This window comes from Podarcis erhardii, assembly GCF_964252035.2.
Source record: "Podarcis erhardii genome assembly, chromosome: 4".
NCBI lineage: Eukaryota > Metazoa > Chordata > Lepidosauria > Squamata > Lacertidae > Podarcis > Podarcis erhardii.
The window spans coordinates 67,754,231-67,774,124 of NC_138508.1; the positions used below are offsets into that span (position 1 = coordinate 67,754,231).

At 38.2% G+C, this 19,894-nt stretch overlaps 1 protein-coding gene across 1 annotated transcript in view; it reads right to left on the minus strand.

The window, feature by feature from the left end:
• REPS2 (RALBP1 associated Eps domain containing 2) overlaps positions 1 to 19,894 on the minus strand; it is a 78,012-nt gene that overhangs the window by 32,993 nt on the left and 25,125 nt on the right. Inside the window, exons 3-14 of the mRNA XM_081859098.1 lie at positions 19,343 to 19,491; positions 18,008 to 18,134; positions 16,291 to 16,388; positions 15,159 to 15,297; positions 13,635 to 13,698; positions 12,691 to 12,833; positions 11,394 to 11,485; positions 10,434 to 10,505; positions 9,431 to 9,500; positions 8,669 to 8,743; positions 5,171 to 5,213; positions 2,763 to 2,899 (exon numbers count right to left, since the gene is read on the minus strand). Coding sequence (XP_081715224.1) covers positions 2,763 to 2,899; positions 5,171 to 5,213; positions 8,669 to 8,743; positions 9,431 to 9,500; positions 10,434 to 10,505; positions 11,394 to 11,485; positions 12,691 to 12,833; positions 13,635 to 13,698; positions 15,159 to 15,297; positions 16,291 to 16,388; positions 18,008 to 18,134; positions 19,343 to 19,491 — 1,209 coding nt within the window. The remainder of the gene's footprint in view (positions 1 to 2,762; positions 2,900 to 5,170; positions 5,214 to 8,668; positions 8,744 to 9,430; positions 9,501 to 10,433; positions 10,506 to 11,393; positions 11,486 to 12,690; positions 12,834 to 13,634; positions 13,699 to 15,158; positions 15,298 to 16,290; positions 16,389 to 18,007; positions 18,135 to 19,342; positions 19,492 to 19,894) is intronic.

A 19,894-nucleotide genomic window follows, 5' to 3' on the forward strand; every position in this document is an offset into this window, starting at 1 on the left:
ATTATAGAAGGCTAAGGAAAAACCCCAGATGCCTACTCAGTTCCTATTTCACATGCATTTGTGGGTTTTCTGAATAATACAACCCTAAATGCAGAGCTATATGACAGAAGACTACATGGTAATGTGTATAGGATCTAAATGCTCTGATTCTGCTTCTATTTTACATAACCCATTTAATTTATGTGGCTTCATCACAGTTTGATGAAGACTTAAATTATACTAAGCATGCATAGCTGGCAGAAGATTGTACCAGTATCTTAAATTTAAGCAATACCTTAAGTGTTCTGTGGGTGGGCTTTGTTGGTTTTTATCCAGCCATATAAAACTTGAAAGACTAGTCTGAGTTGCCACCTTTCTTAATTTAATGTACTGATCAGACTATTAAACACAGCGTGATTAAAAGGAACACAGCATAGGAAATGCAGCATGAGGCAAACTGCTGGCACACACCAGCTCTTCTGTTAAGGAATTAAGCAGCCATTTGCACAGTCTGTAGCAGAAGGAGCAGTACAAAGCTGGCCAGGTGGAAGAAGTCCTGGAACCAGAAATGTTCAGTATGCAAAGCAGAGACACAGAAGGCAGCATGATGAATTGTTGAGAGATGCTTTTTTGGGTCACTGCATCATAATGAAAACATATCACAGTGCTGCGGTCTCCACTATTACCAAAGATAGTTGGATGTGTATGCATCTATAAAATTATATATGCAAACATATAAATACACACACCAAACCTTTTGGATCATTTAGTCCAACCCCCTGCAATGAAGGAATCGTACACCCAACATGGGGCTCAAACCCACAACCCTGAGAGTCTCATACTCTACTGGCTGAGTTATCCCTTAGGCAATATTTGTATGTATGTATAAGAAGAGACATACATTTAATAAATTAATTAATAAATCTCCATCAATGGATAGTAAGCAAACAATGAAAAAGAACCCCTCCGAAACAAAAACTGTATGACTGGTTTCTCAGATGATTACAAATGGACAAAATCTCCATACGATGGAGGCACAGATTTTTTTCCTAGTCAAAGTCACCACCAACTTTGCAAAATGATGGCACTGCTGAGGTGAGAGCAAGCTTAAAGGCATAAATGATGACAGTTTTGCCAGGCATCTAAAGTGGCAGCTTTGGCTTCACCTGAAGTTTGACAGTCATTTGAAAAAATGTTTAATTTAAAAAACCCAAGCAGCTGCCATGTGCTGTTTTCCAAGAGGAATATGCAAATAGCTAAGTAGTAATATATTAAACTTGGTCCATAAGCTACAGAATTTGCTTTATTTTTAACATAAAACTATCCTATTAGTTTTGAACCAAAAGAAGAGTCCCTCTTACTCATGAGCTTTAAACTGTGCTAACATGCAGTTGCGTTTTCTTAAGCCATATCTGGCATTGCACAACTGTCATATATAGTATTGCAGCCTATCAATTACCTGATAAATATATGCAAAAACCTGGGGTGTATCAAACACCAGTAAGACCATAATATTTGGCTAGCATGCTGCATATAATCCAGGAGGAGGAAATTTGACAAACTTGTCTGTTTACTAGAAGTTCTCTGGAAGCACTGGACATTTCAGAGCAAGGTTATATACAGGAATGCACTGTTCAACCAGTAAACATGAAGGGCTAAAGACTGGTTCACCAATGCAAGTACATGGCTTCATTTCCCATTTTTTTGTAAACTGCTTTGAGGGTTTTTACAATCAAGCAGTTTATAACTTTTATAAACTTTTATATATCCATCCCTGACAGATGACTCCTCACCTGAGAAGAATCTGTCTTAGGGTGATTTAGAGCCCATAGAAGCTAAGGAATGGCTCACAACAACAGTCAAGGAAGAAAAAGGGGGGCCTTTGGGTGAGACTGGCAGGCATACCACCCCCCCAGAAAGGAAGCTCAGCTTCTGAAGCAGAGACAGAACCATCCCTGAAATCCTGGGAATGATGGCACCTCAAGAGGCAGACCAAGACCCGCACAGTCAAGTAGAATGCTTGAGTGCAGAAGAAGACTCCTCGTAAGCTGTGACTTAGGACTCCTCCTTATGAGAAGGATTCTCTGTAGAAGATTCTAGGGCAGTGTTTCCCAACCTTGTGCCTCCAGCTGTTTTTGGACTACAATTCCCATCATCCCTTGCCACTGGTCTTGCTAGTCAGGGATGATGGGAGTTGTAGTTCAAAAACAGCTGGAGGCACAAGGTTGGGAAACACTGTTCTAGGGGGCTGCTGATCTGCTACTGGAACAACATCTTGCTACTAGCACTGGGTCTTGTATCTGATCCTTGGCCTTGGCTTACCTGCACGTTGGAATGCCCCTCGACTTGCCTCTTGCCTGAGCCCTTGTTGGAACCTCTGATTGCCTGGAATTGGACTTTGGGCTGCCTGTTGCTGCTGTCTATGCCCACAACAGCCTTGGTTGTTTGGAAGATCCCCTGGGACACGACTGGGCAGGACACATTTCCTCATGACTCCCAGAAGAAGAGTAAGTCCAGCAACTCAACTGAGTGGCACTTTCAACTCGCACTGACAGTGAGTGAAAAGGAAGTTCTATCTGTGCCGACCCATTGAATATTCAAATTGTCATCTGATATTGCAACATCAAGAAATGAAGGTGCATACGTGAAGCAGCTGTAAGTGCCTGTGCAAATAACTGGGAAATTGTTTGGCATGTAACTACTACAGTTGCCTTTAAAGCCTATTGCAGTATTAACAACCATTAACCAGCAGAGGCCATATATAAAGGGTTGCGAAACTTTACCTTGTGTGTTTTGCTGGAACATCCTATTGAGATCTAAGGAGGATGCTCTGGAATGTGATTTCTGTGGCCTTGGTGGAGGAGTTGGTGGTTCTCCCCCCTTTTTCATCGCATCTTCTATAGATGTGCTTGAATAAGATCTTGGGTAAAAAAGACAAGATTAAAAGGGGAAAGCTACTGGGGTTTTTATGCCTACTGCAAAGGTTGTAAAAAACAAACACTGGAAGAATGTATTCATTAAATATGACATACCCCCTGATTTTATGTTTAGGGACGGTGCTTTACAGCCACATGGTGGAGCCAGCTTGAGTCCACTCCACAATAATATTTAATGTGAACTGTGTGTCATACAGACAGAATTCTGATTCGTATTAAGCATTATTGTGGTGTTAGTGGAAAGGATGTAATTACCTACCATGTGAAACTTCTCTACCATATGAGGATTGTAACACCTCCTTCAAACACACATAAGTCATAGTACTGTGCCAGGATGTTCTTTGGGTAGAACTAGGATAAGCTGCCTCGTAGTTATCTGATGACTTGGCTCCTTGCCTTTAGCTATTATCGGCAGAAATCACACTTAAATGCACTTTATTTAAGGATAATATATGGTAAACCTATATATGGATGGAAATGTGTACATAAAACAGGTCATAAAACAGGTCGGAAACAGGTCATTCCAGGGATTACATACTGAAGGCTTTTGAATATGGTACAGGCAGGTGTACACAACACATATAGTGTGTGCAATTATTTATAGTAGGGAGTCTTACGTATAACTGACATTCTAAATACTGTGGCTTCTAGAGATGGGTAGTTTTTGAAAACTCCTTAGTTGTATATATTACATTGCGAGACCAAGGCATGGAATGCTGCAGAGCTAGACTTTTTTGTTTTTAACCTAAGGGCCACATTCCCTCATGAACAAACTTCTGGGGCCTTAATCCTAGGCTGGGCCAGACGCAAAAAGTGAGGAGCAACTGTTGTGACTCTTACCTTTGTACAACAGGCCCATGCAAGGGGGTGGGGGAGCAACTGGGTACCCTTGCCCTGGGCCTCGGAGGCCAAAGCAAAAAAATTAGGGACAGGCTGGGGGTTTTGTTTGAGTTTATTATTTATTAAATTTGTATACCGCCCTACACACAGGTCTCAGGGCGGTTCACAAGATAAAATCACAATATATAAACACAAAATACATAATCAAAATAACCCCCAAAGCACATTTTAAAAGGGCAATAAAATTATAACTTTATTCCAACAAGACTCTGGTCCCAGGCTTCTGATAAGCTCTGCACAAGCCTGATAGGCTACACTGAAGCTCTGCAAGTATCAAAGGTTTCTACACTACCTCTACCCACACGCAAGTATCCTCCATTCAGTTAAGAATGTAACAGCCTGTTGGATTAGGCCAAAGTTCTATCTACTCCAGCAAAAGGTCCTCACAGTGGCCAACCACTGCAAGCAGAACCTGAGCACAACAACGATCTCTCATCCACATGCACCTTGGGCAACTTTCCTAGCAACTGAGTGGTTGCAAATGAGGCACAGGGAAGACTTGGGGATGTGCAGAACTCTACACATAGGTCTTTGGATCTAAGCCAATAACTGTTTTCAGTGCTGACTAGAATATAGTTGATGTTTGTTACCGTTTCATTAAAAATGGAAACAAAACACTAAGATCATTATGAATTTTCATGAGGGTTCTTAAACACTGCAGAGTTACACATGCTTAAACTTCTGTTTTAGGCATGCCTAAATCTGAGTTTTGGCCACATGACCTGGAAGCTGTACGCCGGCTCCCTCGGCCAATAAAGCGAGATGAGAGCCGCAACCCCAGAGTCGGTCACAACTGCACCTAATGGTCAGGGGTCCCTTTACCTTTAAATCTGAGTTAGATTTAGGCATCATTGTGAGCCTTTACCCAACCAATTATATTTACATCTACTTTGCTCAATTCAAACCATTTCACTTCATCTAGATAAATTCCCCTACCTGTAGCTGTCTTTTTCACTGCCAAAGGATTCAGATGGATTTCCTGAACATTTTCTAACAGGAATTTCCATTATTTTGCTCTGCACGATTAAAAAATCCATCTCTTCAATTTTAGTTCACTCTCCCATCATATGCAAATAGTTTATATATATTATGCGATTAAGCATACAAATGCACTAGCTATCACTTGTAGTTCTTACTTTTACCCTGCCAAGAATTGCTAACTGGTTAATGATTCATAGCAAGCAAGCCTCCATTTTTTATATAATGATGGGTTTTTTTCTTTGCAAGGGGGGAGGGGAAATCATCAAGTTATTTTCACACCTGGATGCATAGACTGCGAACCTGTAGAAGGCAGCAGGCAAGAACAGGTGCACACAGAAAGAAATGAATTATTCTTTGTTCTTGCCTTTGCTTACCTGGATCTTGGTCTTGCTTTAAGTGTGTTAGATTCCTGAGCAACTGTAACAAAGGATCACTTGTTAGGAATATTTTCAGGAAGTCAGATCGCCTAATTATCAGTGATGCTTCAAGATGAATCACTGTAAACATGTGCTGCCTATGAACAGCGCTACTGAGCACTTGAATATAAGGCATTTCACATTTTAAAAAAATCCTTGACTGTATTCTGAGGTCTGAACAAACAGACTGCATTTGAACAATCACCTCTCAGTGTATTAAGATGAGATATGAACAAGCTTTGTGCTCCCGCATGTGAGCTAAGAAACAAGAAGGGAAGATTTTGGTTAATGCAAACTGGAAACCTCTGCTTACTGACTTCCAAACAAGCCAAGTTACTAAGCCATGGTAAAAAGTTGGCTTGCTAACCTGACTTGTTTGGAAGTCAGTAACCTTAGGTTCCCTGGTTCAGACATAATGAGAAACTATGCTCTATTTATTTAGCAAAATGTATATACCACTTACTGGACAGAAAACCTGTTTGTTTGTTTGTTTGTTTGTTTGTTTGTTTGTTTGACACCCATCTGACTGGGTTTTCCCAGCCACTCCGAATGGACAGTTTGTCCCTGGCCCAATAAAACCATCATTTATTGAACTAAGATTTTTATGTCTGCACTGGGCCATTAGCAGTATGACACATGAACCTCTCATGTTATAGCAATAATATACAAATTGGCCTGTGCAGCTATATTCTATACATTATTACACTGCTGCACCTGTTACAAGTTTTCATTGTATAACCACATAAAATAGCAGCCATGGGAGGAGAACTCGAAGATGGTTCAATTGGCCATGACAAGCAATGATCTATTGATTGTTCGAAAAACAAAGAACATGGAAAACTTACAGAACAGGAAGATATACTATTTCTTCCTGAGATACTAACTTTTTATATATAGAGTGGTTTGGTTTTAACATGTAGGACCATTCAGACATATACATCTGCTTTCAAGTGGTACATTTTTCTATATGTTTATATGAACTATAATAAGGCAGTATTATACTAAACGAAAGTGACAGTTAATAACGTTCAGGAAGAGAAGTAGATTTTACTAAGTGGCTCATCACTTTAGATCATGTGTACATAGGCGCCGACTCCATGGGGCCTGAGGGGGCCCGAGCCCCCTCAAAAATTCGTTTGGGGGGGCTCAGCCCCCCCAATAATTTAAGAAAATTATTACCGTAAATTTCGCTCTATAACACGCAGCTTTTTTCTCCTAAAAAGTAAGGGGAAATGTCTGTGCGTGTTATTGAGTGAATGTGTGGTCCCTGGAGCCGGAGTGCAGGGGCAAAAATCAGGCAAAAATAAGATCGGGCGGTCGGGCGGAGGGAAGGCGGAAGCTGCTGCTTTCCTGCATTCTGCCTCAGGGTCTTACTGCCCACCCGCTTCTGTTGCTGCGTTTGCTCAAACTCAACAAAGAGCAGGGGATCCCCTGCCCTCCTGGCAAGCAGAGGGTTAAGGAAAGGATCGAGTCCTTCCTTCTAATTCTTTCCTAGTCACACTGCGTGCAGGCTCCAGCCCACCACCTCCTCCTCTCCGTGCTCTAGGGACTCGCAGGTGGGAGAGAGAGAGAGGGGGCTGGCTTGGGGGGGGACTTTTGCCTTCCTTTCCTCCCCCCCACCCCGTTAAACTCCTCCCCTGCATTCTTAGCCAGCTGCTTCTCCGCACACCCCTCTTGTGCTTCTTGTCCCTTCTGTGTTTTTCCTTCCCTCCCCATTTAAAACGTGGTGACAAAGCACGGATCCACATGGATCCTCAGGATTTTTGCATTGGGTCACCCCAAATTCACCATCAGATCACATTACATGTCCATGGCTACAGTCTGTACCAAAAAAATCACGCACCCACTGTTGCCTGGGGCTGCAATGGTGCAAAAACGTGGTTACAAAGCATGGATCCACAGGATCTTTGCACTGGGTCACCCCAAATTCACCATCAGATAACATAGCATGTCCATGGCTACAGCCTGCACCAAAAAAATCACGCACCCACTGTGGCCTGGGGCCACAATGGTGCTAAAACGTGGTTACAAAGCACGGATCCACATGGATCCTCAGGATTTTTGCATTGGGCTACTCCAAACTCACTGTCAGATATTAAAAATCTTTATAAAATAGAGAATTAAATACATACAGAATGTTAAATTTTCAGTTTCGAAATATTAGTACTAGTTTAGTATTGTATTTCTATATTACTATAGTACTGTATTAGTTATTTTCAAATACTTAAATATTTTTAGGGTGTAAGACCCAATTAAAGCCCGTTATTTACATACAGTATTACAGTATTTACATACAGTATTAGGCATACTGTATTAACTTTATTAACTGTATTAAAGCATTAACTTTGAGATATTATTTTTATTTAATGAACCCTCAGCCTTATTCAAAGTAAGCTTAAATTAGCTATTTCACTTATTAATCAAAGTGCTATTACTGTGCGACAGCAATATTTTATGTTTTATTCTTTTAATGATAGTTTAGGATTTATTTAAATATCATTTCAGTCTTTTCAGAGCTATATATTCACTGCTCTGTAATAGTCTATAAGCATAATTGTTACTGTAAATTAAATTAGCTTTTTACGAAAATACCGTGCGTGTTTATGTTTTGTTTCTTTTTTCAAAGCCAAAAAGTGTTTCAGGCTTGTCGAGTTTCCCGGAGTGTGGAGTTATAGAGAGTCGAGTTTTCGGGGTTCTAATGTTGATCATATGACTCTAAAATACTTTTTAAAAACTTTAAAACTCACTAATTTTCATCTAAAATTTAGAAAACTTCCCGGGGCAGGACCCCAGTATGGGCCCCCCCAATATTTTTTATAAGTCAGCGCCCCTGCATGTGTAAGTTCAGGACTTTTTGCATAAGGAAAATGGGATAGTTATTAATCATTAATGACTTATGTTGGAGACAAAACTTCAGCAGCAGGTGCTCAGCGACCCAATTTTGCTAGGTGTGTTTTGGATTATTTCTTTTTTGAAACATTTTTAAAAATGTAATAAGAGAGGTTTTATAGAGAGATCAAAATAAAGTATATCTTTTTCTAACAATGTGAGAAAAAACAAGTGCTATTAAATTCTAATGATTATGCATAAGATTGAAGTTTAAATGTAACAAGGAATAAGCTTCTTTTCATTTTTCTTCCTTCATTCACTAGACCAACAAATACACAAGTCTTACAAAAGCTTCTCTAATACTTCACACAGTGAAGAGGAAAAATATTCCAAGGTAGAGCCAATTAGTTATAACAGGCAGACAGCTATGTATGCACAAGATTCTGGTCAATACTTTATATATACTGGAAACCCTTGAAGCAATTTTCTTTATACTGCCGATAGCTAATAACCCAATAATAAATATATTTTATGCTGAAGCAAGCATAAATGCACCAATGTAAGTAAACTTAGAGATTCCACATTAAAACAAACCTGCTTCTGTGTTATATAGGAATTTTTCCATACCTGTTTTGACAGCCAAGTGCTGAGATGCTTTGACTTCCTTCTGTATTGTCTGGGAAGAAGCACTAACTTTCAGACCTTAGTAAAAACAAAAACCGGAATGTTACTTGTTATTAATTATTCCACATAGGAAAAAAGGTTATTCCAGTTACCACTTCTAACTCTTATTTGTCCCTATAAATGTCCTTGTCACACGCTAAGAAGAATTCAGCTCACGCAGAGAGTTATCAGGGCTATCTAAGACCAACGCTGAAGTTACATAATATAGATAAGCTTCAAGATACATTTAACTTCAATAATGTTTGTTGTTTCCTGCATAGACTTCCCAACAGTAAACTACCCTTATGAGTTTTTAGTTGAGATGTAAACCATTGGAAGCCCAGGATAAAGTATGCAGAAGCTTAGGAAAAACATTTAGTAGCTAAATGGATAAGAATAGTACATATATCATGCATAACTTTACCAGAGCTTAGCCTTAGTTCTTATAACATTACTATAATGTTGTTCCACAGATGGTTGTGTGAGAAATCAATACTGTCTGAGGCAGTTATGCAGAAGCATCAATCTTGATTATGAAATACAAGCACTGAGCTTTTTCAGTAGGTAAGAGGACGGGGGCGGGGGGGGAGCCCTCATTGACAGGAGCCACATGCCTTGCCAAAGATGCCCAGTTTTGTTTCGTTTTCCTAACCAAGAGGAACTGTATAAATTATCCATTTCCAGCTGAAACCTAATTAATTAAAAGACAGCAGTTTGCTATTGTACCTTGTTTGTTATCATTAACTGTGTCCTGTGTCAGGGCAACTTTATCAGACATCTCTTCAAGTGAAGTCTCCTTATAAAAGAGAGGAAAAGTAAGCTTGTAATTTAAAAAAGAAAAAGAAATAGAGAAGGGCAACCTGCAAATCATTTTAGAGGTTACAGGCTGACAGAAACCTGTAGGTCTGGAGAGACCTCAGGAGAAGACCTTAGAAGAAGAGTACAATCAGGACAAATTTAATTTCCTATATTATATAATCTAGTTTTGAAGCTAAACTATGTGTCACAAAGCAAGCTGATGGGTTGAATTTGAAAGGAAGTGAAACAGAAAAGGATTTGCTTCACAAATGTGATATAAACTGCAATTCTACATACAGTTATTCAGTAGTAAGTTCCATTGTGTTCAGTGACTTATTTACAAGAAACTGTGTTCCATATTGCAGTCAAAGTCTTATTTTCTTCTTTTACTACATCTAACACAGTACATTGCAGCAAGAGTTCTGTCCACAGTGAAAACCTGAAACTTATGCTTGTAACCCAACAATCACATGATGACTGCCTTGTAATCACAATCAGCCTGTTGGTTCATCTCATATTTCAATCATTTTTCAGGGTCATGTGAACAGGTCCTATTGTATGAGAATTGTCCAAATGCAATTTGTTAACAGGTTATAGTTCCAGCATTGTATTTGCCAGGAAATTATCTAATGAAGTAAGCTCTCTTTCTCCTACTATTCCACAGTCATCTTTTTAAAATGCACATGCAGTAATACTTTTCCAGCAAGGATACAAAAGGGTATATAAGTAAAATCAAAACTGAGGGAGGTTACTGTTTTTTTCTGTTTGTTCGTTTGTTTTTGGTGTGCTATATCTTTTGTGTTTTCATTTTGTACTTTTATGCTGTAAATTGTGGATCTTTGGATGAAGGGCTGTTTATAAATTTAATTAATAAATAAATGCAATTCTACACAGCGACTCATGCAATAAATATAAAGAAATGGTCACCAACTGGGTCAGTGGAAGTTGCCTCAAAGAGAATCAATGGTTCCGAGTTGCTTGGATCTTCGCGAACAGTTTCAAGCTGGTTATTTTTAAAATTGAGGGATAAAATAAATGAGAGAGAGAAGCACAGATCATCCTCTGTAGTGTGAAAAAGCACATCAGTATAAATTCTAAGACTAGAAGCTTTCACAAACAGTTATATAGCAGTGAAAATTGAATAATTCTTGTTCAGTTTTGAAAGAAACTTTTAACAACAAATCTATTGCTGGAGCCAGGCAACCAAAGTTTCCCAGTCTCGTATTTATTGTAGCTTATAGTGAGAAATTGTTTCTAGAGTAAGAATAAAATTATGTGTGGGCAGGCCATATATAGGTGGTATAAAGAATTGAAACATGGCCTCATACTAGAATTGAAGCTCCACCCTCATACTGAAGCTCAACCAGGTTGGGCATTGCCTGTGCGAATATTGGGGGCTCACTGGCAGCTCCATACTACTGGCTGTACAAAGTCTGGCACTGACCTTGTCTTTCTGGGTTTCTCCTTGTTATCTGTACTATCACTCAACACATTCTACAGCTGATCCCAGATGTGGGGAACCTTTGGCCCTCATCTCTGGTCATCAAATATGCTTGCTTTGGCTGATGGTAGTTGTAGTTCAGCAACATCCGGAGCACCAAAGGTTGCCCACACTACACGTTTCTCTATAACCACTTATAGTCCATTATGCATAGAAGGTCTAGCCAGGAGCACAGAGAGTAACCTGCTAAAGGTAAACTAAGCATGGAGTGTTGATTATCCAACGGTTAAATCAGTCTCATACAGGATACAAAGTCTCTCTCTCTCTCTCTCTCAACCGTTTGTTTTAAAAATTTAAAATTAAAGTTAAATTAAATTTAAAAGAAGTGACAAGCAAAACAGAGGTGCGTTTTTAAAAAACACACCACACCAGCAGGTGAGTTTTTCTTACTTCAGTCCTACTGAAGTCCCTTGTTTGTTGACTTGCTGCCAATGATTCTGAATAAGAATTCAAGACACGATCACTTTTAGGCTGAAGAGGAGCTAAATCGAAGAAAAAGATAGAAAAACAAATAAGTCCTTGCATTAACCTTTATGTGAACTGTGAACATTTTCTGTGAACTGCACCACTGTATTAACGTTCTTCCTTAATATATTGTGTACTATTATCTGACAAGTACTTTTTATTTTAAAATGCTCTTTTATTCTATTCCAGGGCTATGGACATGCCATTTTTATGGAGGAAAAACTACTGATTTTTATTTGGGGCCACTGGGGGACCTGTGGCCCTCTGGATGTTTCTGAGCTCCAACTCCTAATATCCACTGGTCACGCTTGCTGGGGCTGATGGGAGTTGGAGTCCAACAACTTTTGGAGGGCCACAGATTTCTTCACTCCACTGCTGGGGGGACAACTCCACTAAAGTTAGTTTCATATTCTAGGGTTCCTGGTTTGTTGTTATGTGCAAATAAAGGACTGTGTTCTTAGAACAAACTCTGGATGTCTAAACAGTGCCATTTCATAACTCACTGATTAGTTTTGAAATTGACTGGGAAATCTGGTTTCTATGTAATGCCAGAAATATTGGAAACTGAAAATAACTTTCTTCTCTCCCCCCCCCTTTAGTTTTCCATTAGTATCTGCTGCTCTGAGCCGTAACTGGAGTCCAAGGGTTACACACATGTGAAGGTGGTGGATAGTTTGTGTTAAGGACTCTGAGTGAGAGGCAGGGAAGGGAAGACTTCCCAGGGTGAGAGCTGGGAGGGTCCACCACTTTCTGTGTGAGACAAGGATTAAGAGCTACCTTCAAGAGAGGACTCTGCGTTTTATCTTCTCTGTCTCTGGTTTTGTTTGTGTTTAGAATAGTTTCTTTTCTCTTATTACATTATGAAAAAGTTTTAATAAAAAATTATTTTAAAAAAGAAAGAAAGAAATTAATTCTGGTGAAGATATCCTCCTTGTAGTGTAAGAGGAGGAGTGAGATGAGTGCTATGTTCATACACATAGCACTAAACCATGGTTTAGTGCACAATCATCAATGCATATCATCAATGTGTTAGTCAAGCCAAGCACATCTTTTATGCTGGTGTTAATTCTGCTAAGCTGGTTCCTTCAGCTCTGTCATTTAGATGCAATTTAGAGCCCATCTTTTCCCAGAATTGTACCTCAAAATAGACATTGGTTAAAATGCCATTTTAATCCACAGATTATTATTTTTTTAAAAAACCCCACAAATACTAAAGCTTCACCTGCTTGAAAACAGTCAGGCAGCAGAGTCTCTGGCAAGGTGTCCGGCAAAAGATAACCATTTTTCCGAGCAACAACAAGGTGAAAGGCGGCACAAAACTCTGGTAATGTCAGTGCTCCATCACAGTCTACATCACTTAGCTCCCTGTGAATAAGATAGCTGAGTACATTATTGAAATAAAAATCTTTGTTTGCATGCACAATATATATAATTGTGGGGAACGCTGCTTTTGAGTTATATATTTGTTTTATTTTGACATTTAAGATGTTTTTATTTAAAATTTATTTCATTAAACCATTGTAATTTTTCTTTAATACATTCCTTTTCTGAATATTTTAATATCTCTCTCTCTCTCTCTCTCTCTATATATATATATATATGCCAATGCTCCTCCTTACAAGTTTAGAAATTTAATAGGATTCATATAAAACTGAAGTTGCAATGGGCCATATGCAATGTCAGCTAGATAGATTTCTTTAAAAAAAACAACAGGGTAAGGCCTCATTAGTAAAGTGTTGATGAATTATGCAGCAGTACTTTTTAGATAAGTTAGGTATTAATTAGGTTTCAACTGATAAGCACAGCTAGAACTGAAGCTTATGATGTTATCTTAACTATTCTGAATGTATGTTTATCTGAATCTATTTCACAAAAATATCTGTTGAATTATTGTGCTAATTATGTTCTTTAAGATATTCTTCTAGTGTGCATTGCTGTTCAAATCTCTCTAGTCCTGCTGAGAAGGGACAGTATCTCTACAAAGATAACAAGCATAAAATAAAGATCAACATACACCCTGCTGTGCCTGGACCTCAAAGTGATTTTGATGGGAGCAATTACTGTGATTTCTTTAGAGATAAATTGCAAGAAGTATGAAGAACTTTCAGCCACAGTAGTTTCTCTCACACACAATAAAATTAATCTGAATTACAAAACAGTACTTACCATATGTGTGAAAGCTCAGGGATTGGCAGCTTAGATTTTGTGAAGAAGTTCTTAGCCACAGAGCCTGTCAACAGAAATGGCTTGTCAAACAGTGAAATAATAAGCTACTGAACAACACATTTTCCAAAGCATTTCAATATAAAGAAATTACTCAAGAGTACTGTTTACTATGCAATGCTATTTAACACTAGACATGTTTGTTTGAAATATTTTGCTCCAATATCACTATTCTAATCAGAAGACATGAACATGTTGTTGGAGGAACTGGACATGGAGGAAGGGGTTAATTTCTTTTATAGGCACAGATCACTTCATGTATGAGATAAAGCCAACAGGAGAAATCTCATCTGCATGTGTGACTGGGGTTGCTTTTTTAGGTTTGTAAAATCCTGTTAAGTTTAAATTCTGGCCAAGGGTGAGAGGCATAATACAGTTTCAAATCTTCTGGAATATTCCAGAAATGCAACAACATGCCTAAAGAAAATCTCTTGGAATGGGACTAATCTTTAAAATTAATAGCACAGCACAAAAGCTCAGCTTCTTATTCAGCTGATATTTTTTGCTCTAAATTGAACTAAATTGCTCAGAATCGGGAGTGCTCAAACCCCAATTTCCTAGTTCTGGCATCACAACGAACTGATTTTTTAAAAAGCAGGAAATATGCAATAAAATCAGGTGTGTGAAGTAGGGATGGAAAGGGAAACCCCTCAAGGGTGGGTTTTTGGAATGAAAATGCAATGTCTGAAACACATGCAAGGAGGGGAGGACAGGACGGAGACATGCACACACACACACACACACACACACACACACAACACACACACACAGAGAGAGAGAGAGAGAGAGAGAGAAAGAGAGACAGACTGCTGTTACTGCTTGCTCATCCCTCAAGTTGCAACTTGTTTTTCTTGCCAGAAAAAAAGAAGACAAGACATAATTGTCTACTTCAGAGACAGCTTTGGAAATGGCCTAGAGATGCATGGTCACTATATTACTGTTTTCATGCAAGGACATAAACTCCCTGAAGAAATTACAAGTTTAATGTGATGTGTAAAGTCCCAAGTGAGTATTTTTTTTTAATCACAACTACATTTATAAGACATAATTAAAATGCAAGTTAGTCTAATAAGGCTACAATAGTGAATAATTTTAAACTCTTATTAAATAAAAACATACAAGGAGTAAAAAACCAAATGGCAATTGTACCATAACATATCTCATGTGAAAACATTCTTCACCTATGACTGAATCTCTTCTACTGAACGCAGTGGAATTTTAAAGCATTTAACTTTGTCTGGAACATGCACAGTATATTGTTAAAATATTTTTTTTAAAAACAAACAAACAAGAACACAGTAACTCACTTGTGACATTAAAAAACGGAAATAAGGGTCTGTGCGCGTTACCATACATACAACACACCCAAAACACTTATAAAAAAATCCAAGAGGCTTGCACTTAGCCTGTGTCAGTTCCTTGCCCTTTTACTCTAGCCTTCCTTGCTGTGCATACAATGAACATTACCTGAAATGAAAGAGGTCAGGTCAGGTTGTAGGGACTTGAACTGATTGGTGTAATATTCTCGTTGCTCCTCAGTTATTCTCCAGGGGTCATCTGAGTAATTACTACTGCCGTCCTGTGGTTCTCTCTCTACTGAAAGAGACTTCAGGGGGAGAAAGGGCAAAGCATCATTTTGAAAGGTAGAGAAAATGCTGAGATGTCTGAAGTTTCAAAGTATTGAAGTTGCTTTATTCTTACTGTGTAGTTCTTTTTAAAAGAAATTGATGGGGAAGGCCTGATTTCAATAATAGTCCTGTTGGGTTTACAATAAATGCCTTTATTCATAGGACTATAGGAAATCTTACATACATCAAACTAAATCTGTATGAATATAAACATTGGACTGACTCGAATGAAACACCAAACAATGGTTCAGTATTATGAGAATTAGCCTAGTTGTGCCTTGGATTCATGCGGTTCTGCCCTCTTCATTCAGCACAATCATAAGGAGATTGGATGCTTTTGCTTCCATTTTTGATTAGGAACAGCTTGCCTTGAACCCAAGAAACTGTGATTAATCGTAAGTATGGTTGTTGAAATCAGACTTCTTCAAACTCATTAAATTCTAGTCCCATCAATACAATATGAAACTCAATCCATATAACTGCTCATGCTGTATTTCATTAGTAAGAAGTCCTCACTTTACCTTTGATACATTGAAGTCACACATAAAAAACAGAATCTGAAGTTCACACATTTCATTGTGAGTTTGTTTCAACTGAGCCCCTTCTCTACCTTAAATACTTTCTAGGAGTCAAATTATTCTTTTCCCACAGGGAAAAAATGGCGCTGCCCATTATATTATAATATTGTGTATCCATTCGACTGATTTTATCATATGCTGCATGTGCCTTGAGAAAGGCAGCTAACAAGATTGTGAAACAAACTACTGAAAGTTTAGTTTTACATCCATATTAGCCTGTGGTAGTTTTCTAGTGAATACCACAGTTTGAGCTATAGGGTAGATCTGTTTGTGGTTACATTCAAGATTATTTCAAACATTATTGATCATAAAATCATGTTGATTCTCAATAATTATTTCAAGCAACATTGCTGTTTTCATTTTAAACATCTTACATCCTAAGAAGTTTATTACCCGAATGAGAGATGAATGTGGTGGAAGTGATTTAGACCCATAATTCCCTGCAGTTGGTCCATCTTGTTGGACAGCAGTATGTCTAACTTCGTATGAACCTATGGAAGATTAAGGGGGAAATAAAAACTGAATACTTGCTAATGTTGTGCAAAATCAAAGATGACAAAACATATATCATCCTTCAGTCTCAAAAAAATAAAATAAAAACACAATCACACCTCCTATGAAAGGTCACTTTATCACCCAAATCCTTCACTTATGTTAAAGCCCGATTCTCAAAATGCTACTGCTCATGCTGTTGACTATTGACCAAATACTCACTTAACGTGTTGAAAGGTGATTTTTTAAATCCACACTAAAAGCATAACATCTGACTTTTTGCCTAAGTATCCTATTGCAAAGAAGGAAGCAAGTGCTCTTTCATGAGACATGCTAACATCAAGAAAAACATAAATGAACAAGGATTCATTGATGGCAGCATAAGAGTTTGATTCAAAACAACTAAATTCAGTGTTAGCCAAGAGTAAACACTGGTATTTGCCAACTAGGGAGAACTACACACCATTTTGGAGGCACATTTCACTGAAACCACTAAAGCTTGCATCCAAATATTGATTCTGAACATTCAACAGTCTGTTATGTCTTATGCAAGTAAAGAATGAGACCTAGAATTTAAACGGAATTGTAGTTCATTAAATCACTTAAAACTGGAAACCTCTTGAATGGAATGGGCCCTTCAAGAGGAACAGGGCATTGAAAAGAATAGAAGCTCTGCTCATGGAAGGGGACTCTGCCTGATTTTCAGCCATTTCTGCTTTCCTCTCCACCCCATAGCCCAGAAAAGGTTTTGCAGTGGCTGAGATGCTGCTGGGAAGGGGATGTAGGGGTGTTACCTGCTGCCCATTCTTCAGGATCTGGATCCACCTTTCAGCCACTTATCTGGATCCTGGCTTGAATTCTACCCAGCTTTATCAAGACACCAACAAAAACAGGCAGAACAACTGGTATGCATGTATGCAGAATCCATGACAGAGCAAGTGTCACATCTAATGCTGTGCCAGCTGGCTGAGGCCAAGTTACGAGGTGTGTGTGATGTGCCTCCGCACTTCTATTTCTTCTTCTTTTTTTAAAAAAAATCCTCATTCCACTGGAAGGCCATTACTACACCCGGAAGACTGCACTCAGTGGTGAAGTTGTTCTCAATTCTATCCACCATAACTTTAAAATGGGTTGATTTACTAAAGTATATAAAGAAACTGGCACATCCTTCCTCCCAATCCCTCCTCCTCCCTGAGATTTCTCATTACCTGTACTTAGGTAAGTATAAATCCCTTATTCATTTGGATGTTCACATAGTGTACCGTATCCTATATTTATCTTAACAGATTTACCCAAAGTTGTCCATGTGTTGCCAGCAGGACGTTCATTATTTAACTTTTGAATAAATTCAATAAAGTACTGCTTTTGTTCAACAAAATCTATGGCTACAATAACCCCCACCACACCCTACATTGAAAAGGGTTGAGAATATAAATCTGTAAACAGATGCTTGTTCTAATTTAAACTGATTCTCAGGAAGAGGAAGACAAGACCGAATAATGAGAAAGCACACAAATCAAGTCAGTTTCTTTTAAAAGAGATGTAATTAATTTATGAAATTGCTGGGCTGCTTCCATGCTTTTATGATTTGATTACTCCAAAGCAGACCTCATCTTACCTCCATGCTGCTGCTCAAGCCCACTTCTCAGGACACCATACCCATAACTCAAGGGAATCCTCTGGTAGGTTGATGGAGAAGCAGGAGGTGAATCAATCGGAGACATAGGGGGAGACTTTGCTTCTTGCTTCAAAATATTTTTTTAGAAAAGAATAAGGACTTTGAATGCTGGCTGTTCCATAGTCAAAGTGATTTCATCTAACCACAGTAGAATATTAAATTGTAAAAATAAATAAATATGCCCACATAAATCCTCCTCTGCAATTTTTGATATTGCTGAACACTCAAAATTTCATGTCAATGTCTGAGATTCATTGTTACATGATTTCATGATCTGATATTTGACAGATGACTTACAACAGTATGATCATATCTGACTGTACTTGACACTTGACATGGAACAGTATTTATTACCTGATATGACTTGATAGCCAATAGGGCCTATCTATCAAGTGAAAAACTACTGACTATCAAAGAATGTCAGTTTCAAGCAGAGATAAAACTTTGAAATCATTAGTTTTTTAATTTGAAATTTGAGTGCATTGGACAGTCTCCTGTTTGGTTTTTGTTATCATATAAATAAATTAACAAATACCACATAGGAGACTTTCTAAAGTACTTGTTTAAAATTCAAAATCTAAATTTTGATGATTTCAAAGTCTTCTTTCTTGTCTGTCTGAAATTGGCACATCACATATTCACTCTTGCCCAGTTCATAGTTCAAGAAAGCACAGGGATGACCATTAGCAAAATTAATGTGTTGAAAGACCTCAGCGTGGAAAGGTGTTGATACAGCTAGCCTACTTTTTATTTTTTATTTAAAAAAAACGACCTGCTTTTTATCCATTAAAGGAGCTGGCAAAAATGGGATCAAGTGCTCTGTTCTGACTTCCCTTAGCCCTCATATGAGTAAGATATAAAAGGGGGTCGGGGGCGGAATACAGGGCAAGTAGTAACTTTCAATGGCAAATTTGCTAGGTGGCTACAGCTTTTGTGTAACTGTATTCCACTGGCCTTATAAGCAATTGGCAAAACACATACATTGGACCTGGAAGAAAAGTCTGTAGCATTGACATTCCATAGAATAAATTGTATTCCATTCTAATGGCTGAGCAATTTCACTTTTTCGTCTCAGTTAACACATCTGGACCATTAAAGACTATCTGCAGTTCAAAGAGGCAGCAATCAATTGTAAAAGCCAAATTGTATATGCTGATAAATAATAGTGTACTTTAATGAGAAATCTCAACAGTCAGTGTGTATAGAAAATAAAAATAATCTAGTGCCTTATAGTTAGTTGTGCACCAAAATTTCTACTTTGCAAAGGGCCTTTACCTGCTTTTCTCCTCCATCCAATCTTCTGAAGCAATTTTTTTCAAGTGTTGCATGTGGAATCTGAAATTTAGTTCCATGAGCTTCTGCTGGATGACTGTACCTTACATCACTATCAGTTTTCAGTGCCATAAATCGAGGCAAGGGCAATTCTTAAATAAGTATCAGAAATAAAGACAAAATAAAATTTCATGGAACTATGCATATTGAAACAAAGCTCCCCACCACAAAAGTCAATTTAACACTAAGCAGTGTTAAAAGAGAACAGAATTCCTATCCAAAAGTATACTCATACTCAAAACACAATCTATAGCCTCATTGACTGACCAGGAAACGTATCTCACAATATAAGAATTTCTAATGGGGTACTTGTACATGATATATAAAAATGAAATTTGGTATACATGGTGATTCAGTGAGTAGAAAAGTGCAGAAGAGTGGACATTTTTGCATTTAGCAACTTAATGGAGGATTTCACGTTTGCCTAGAGACTGGTTTGTGGAGTACTACAACCCTTGTTGCCATGAAAAGGATTTTCCCTAGTAAGTGTGAGTA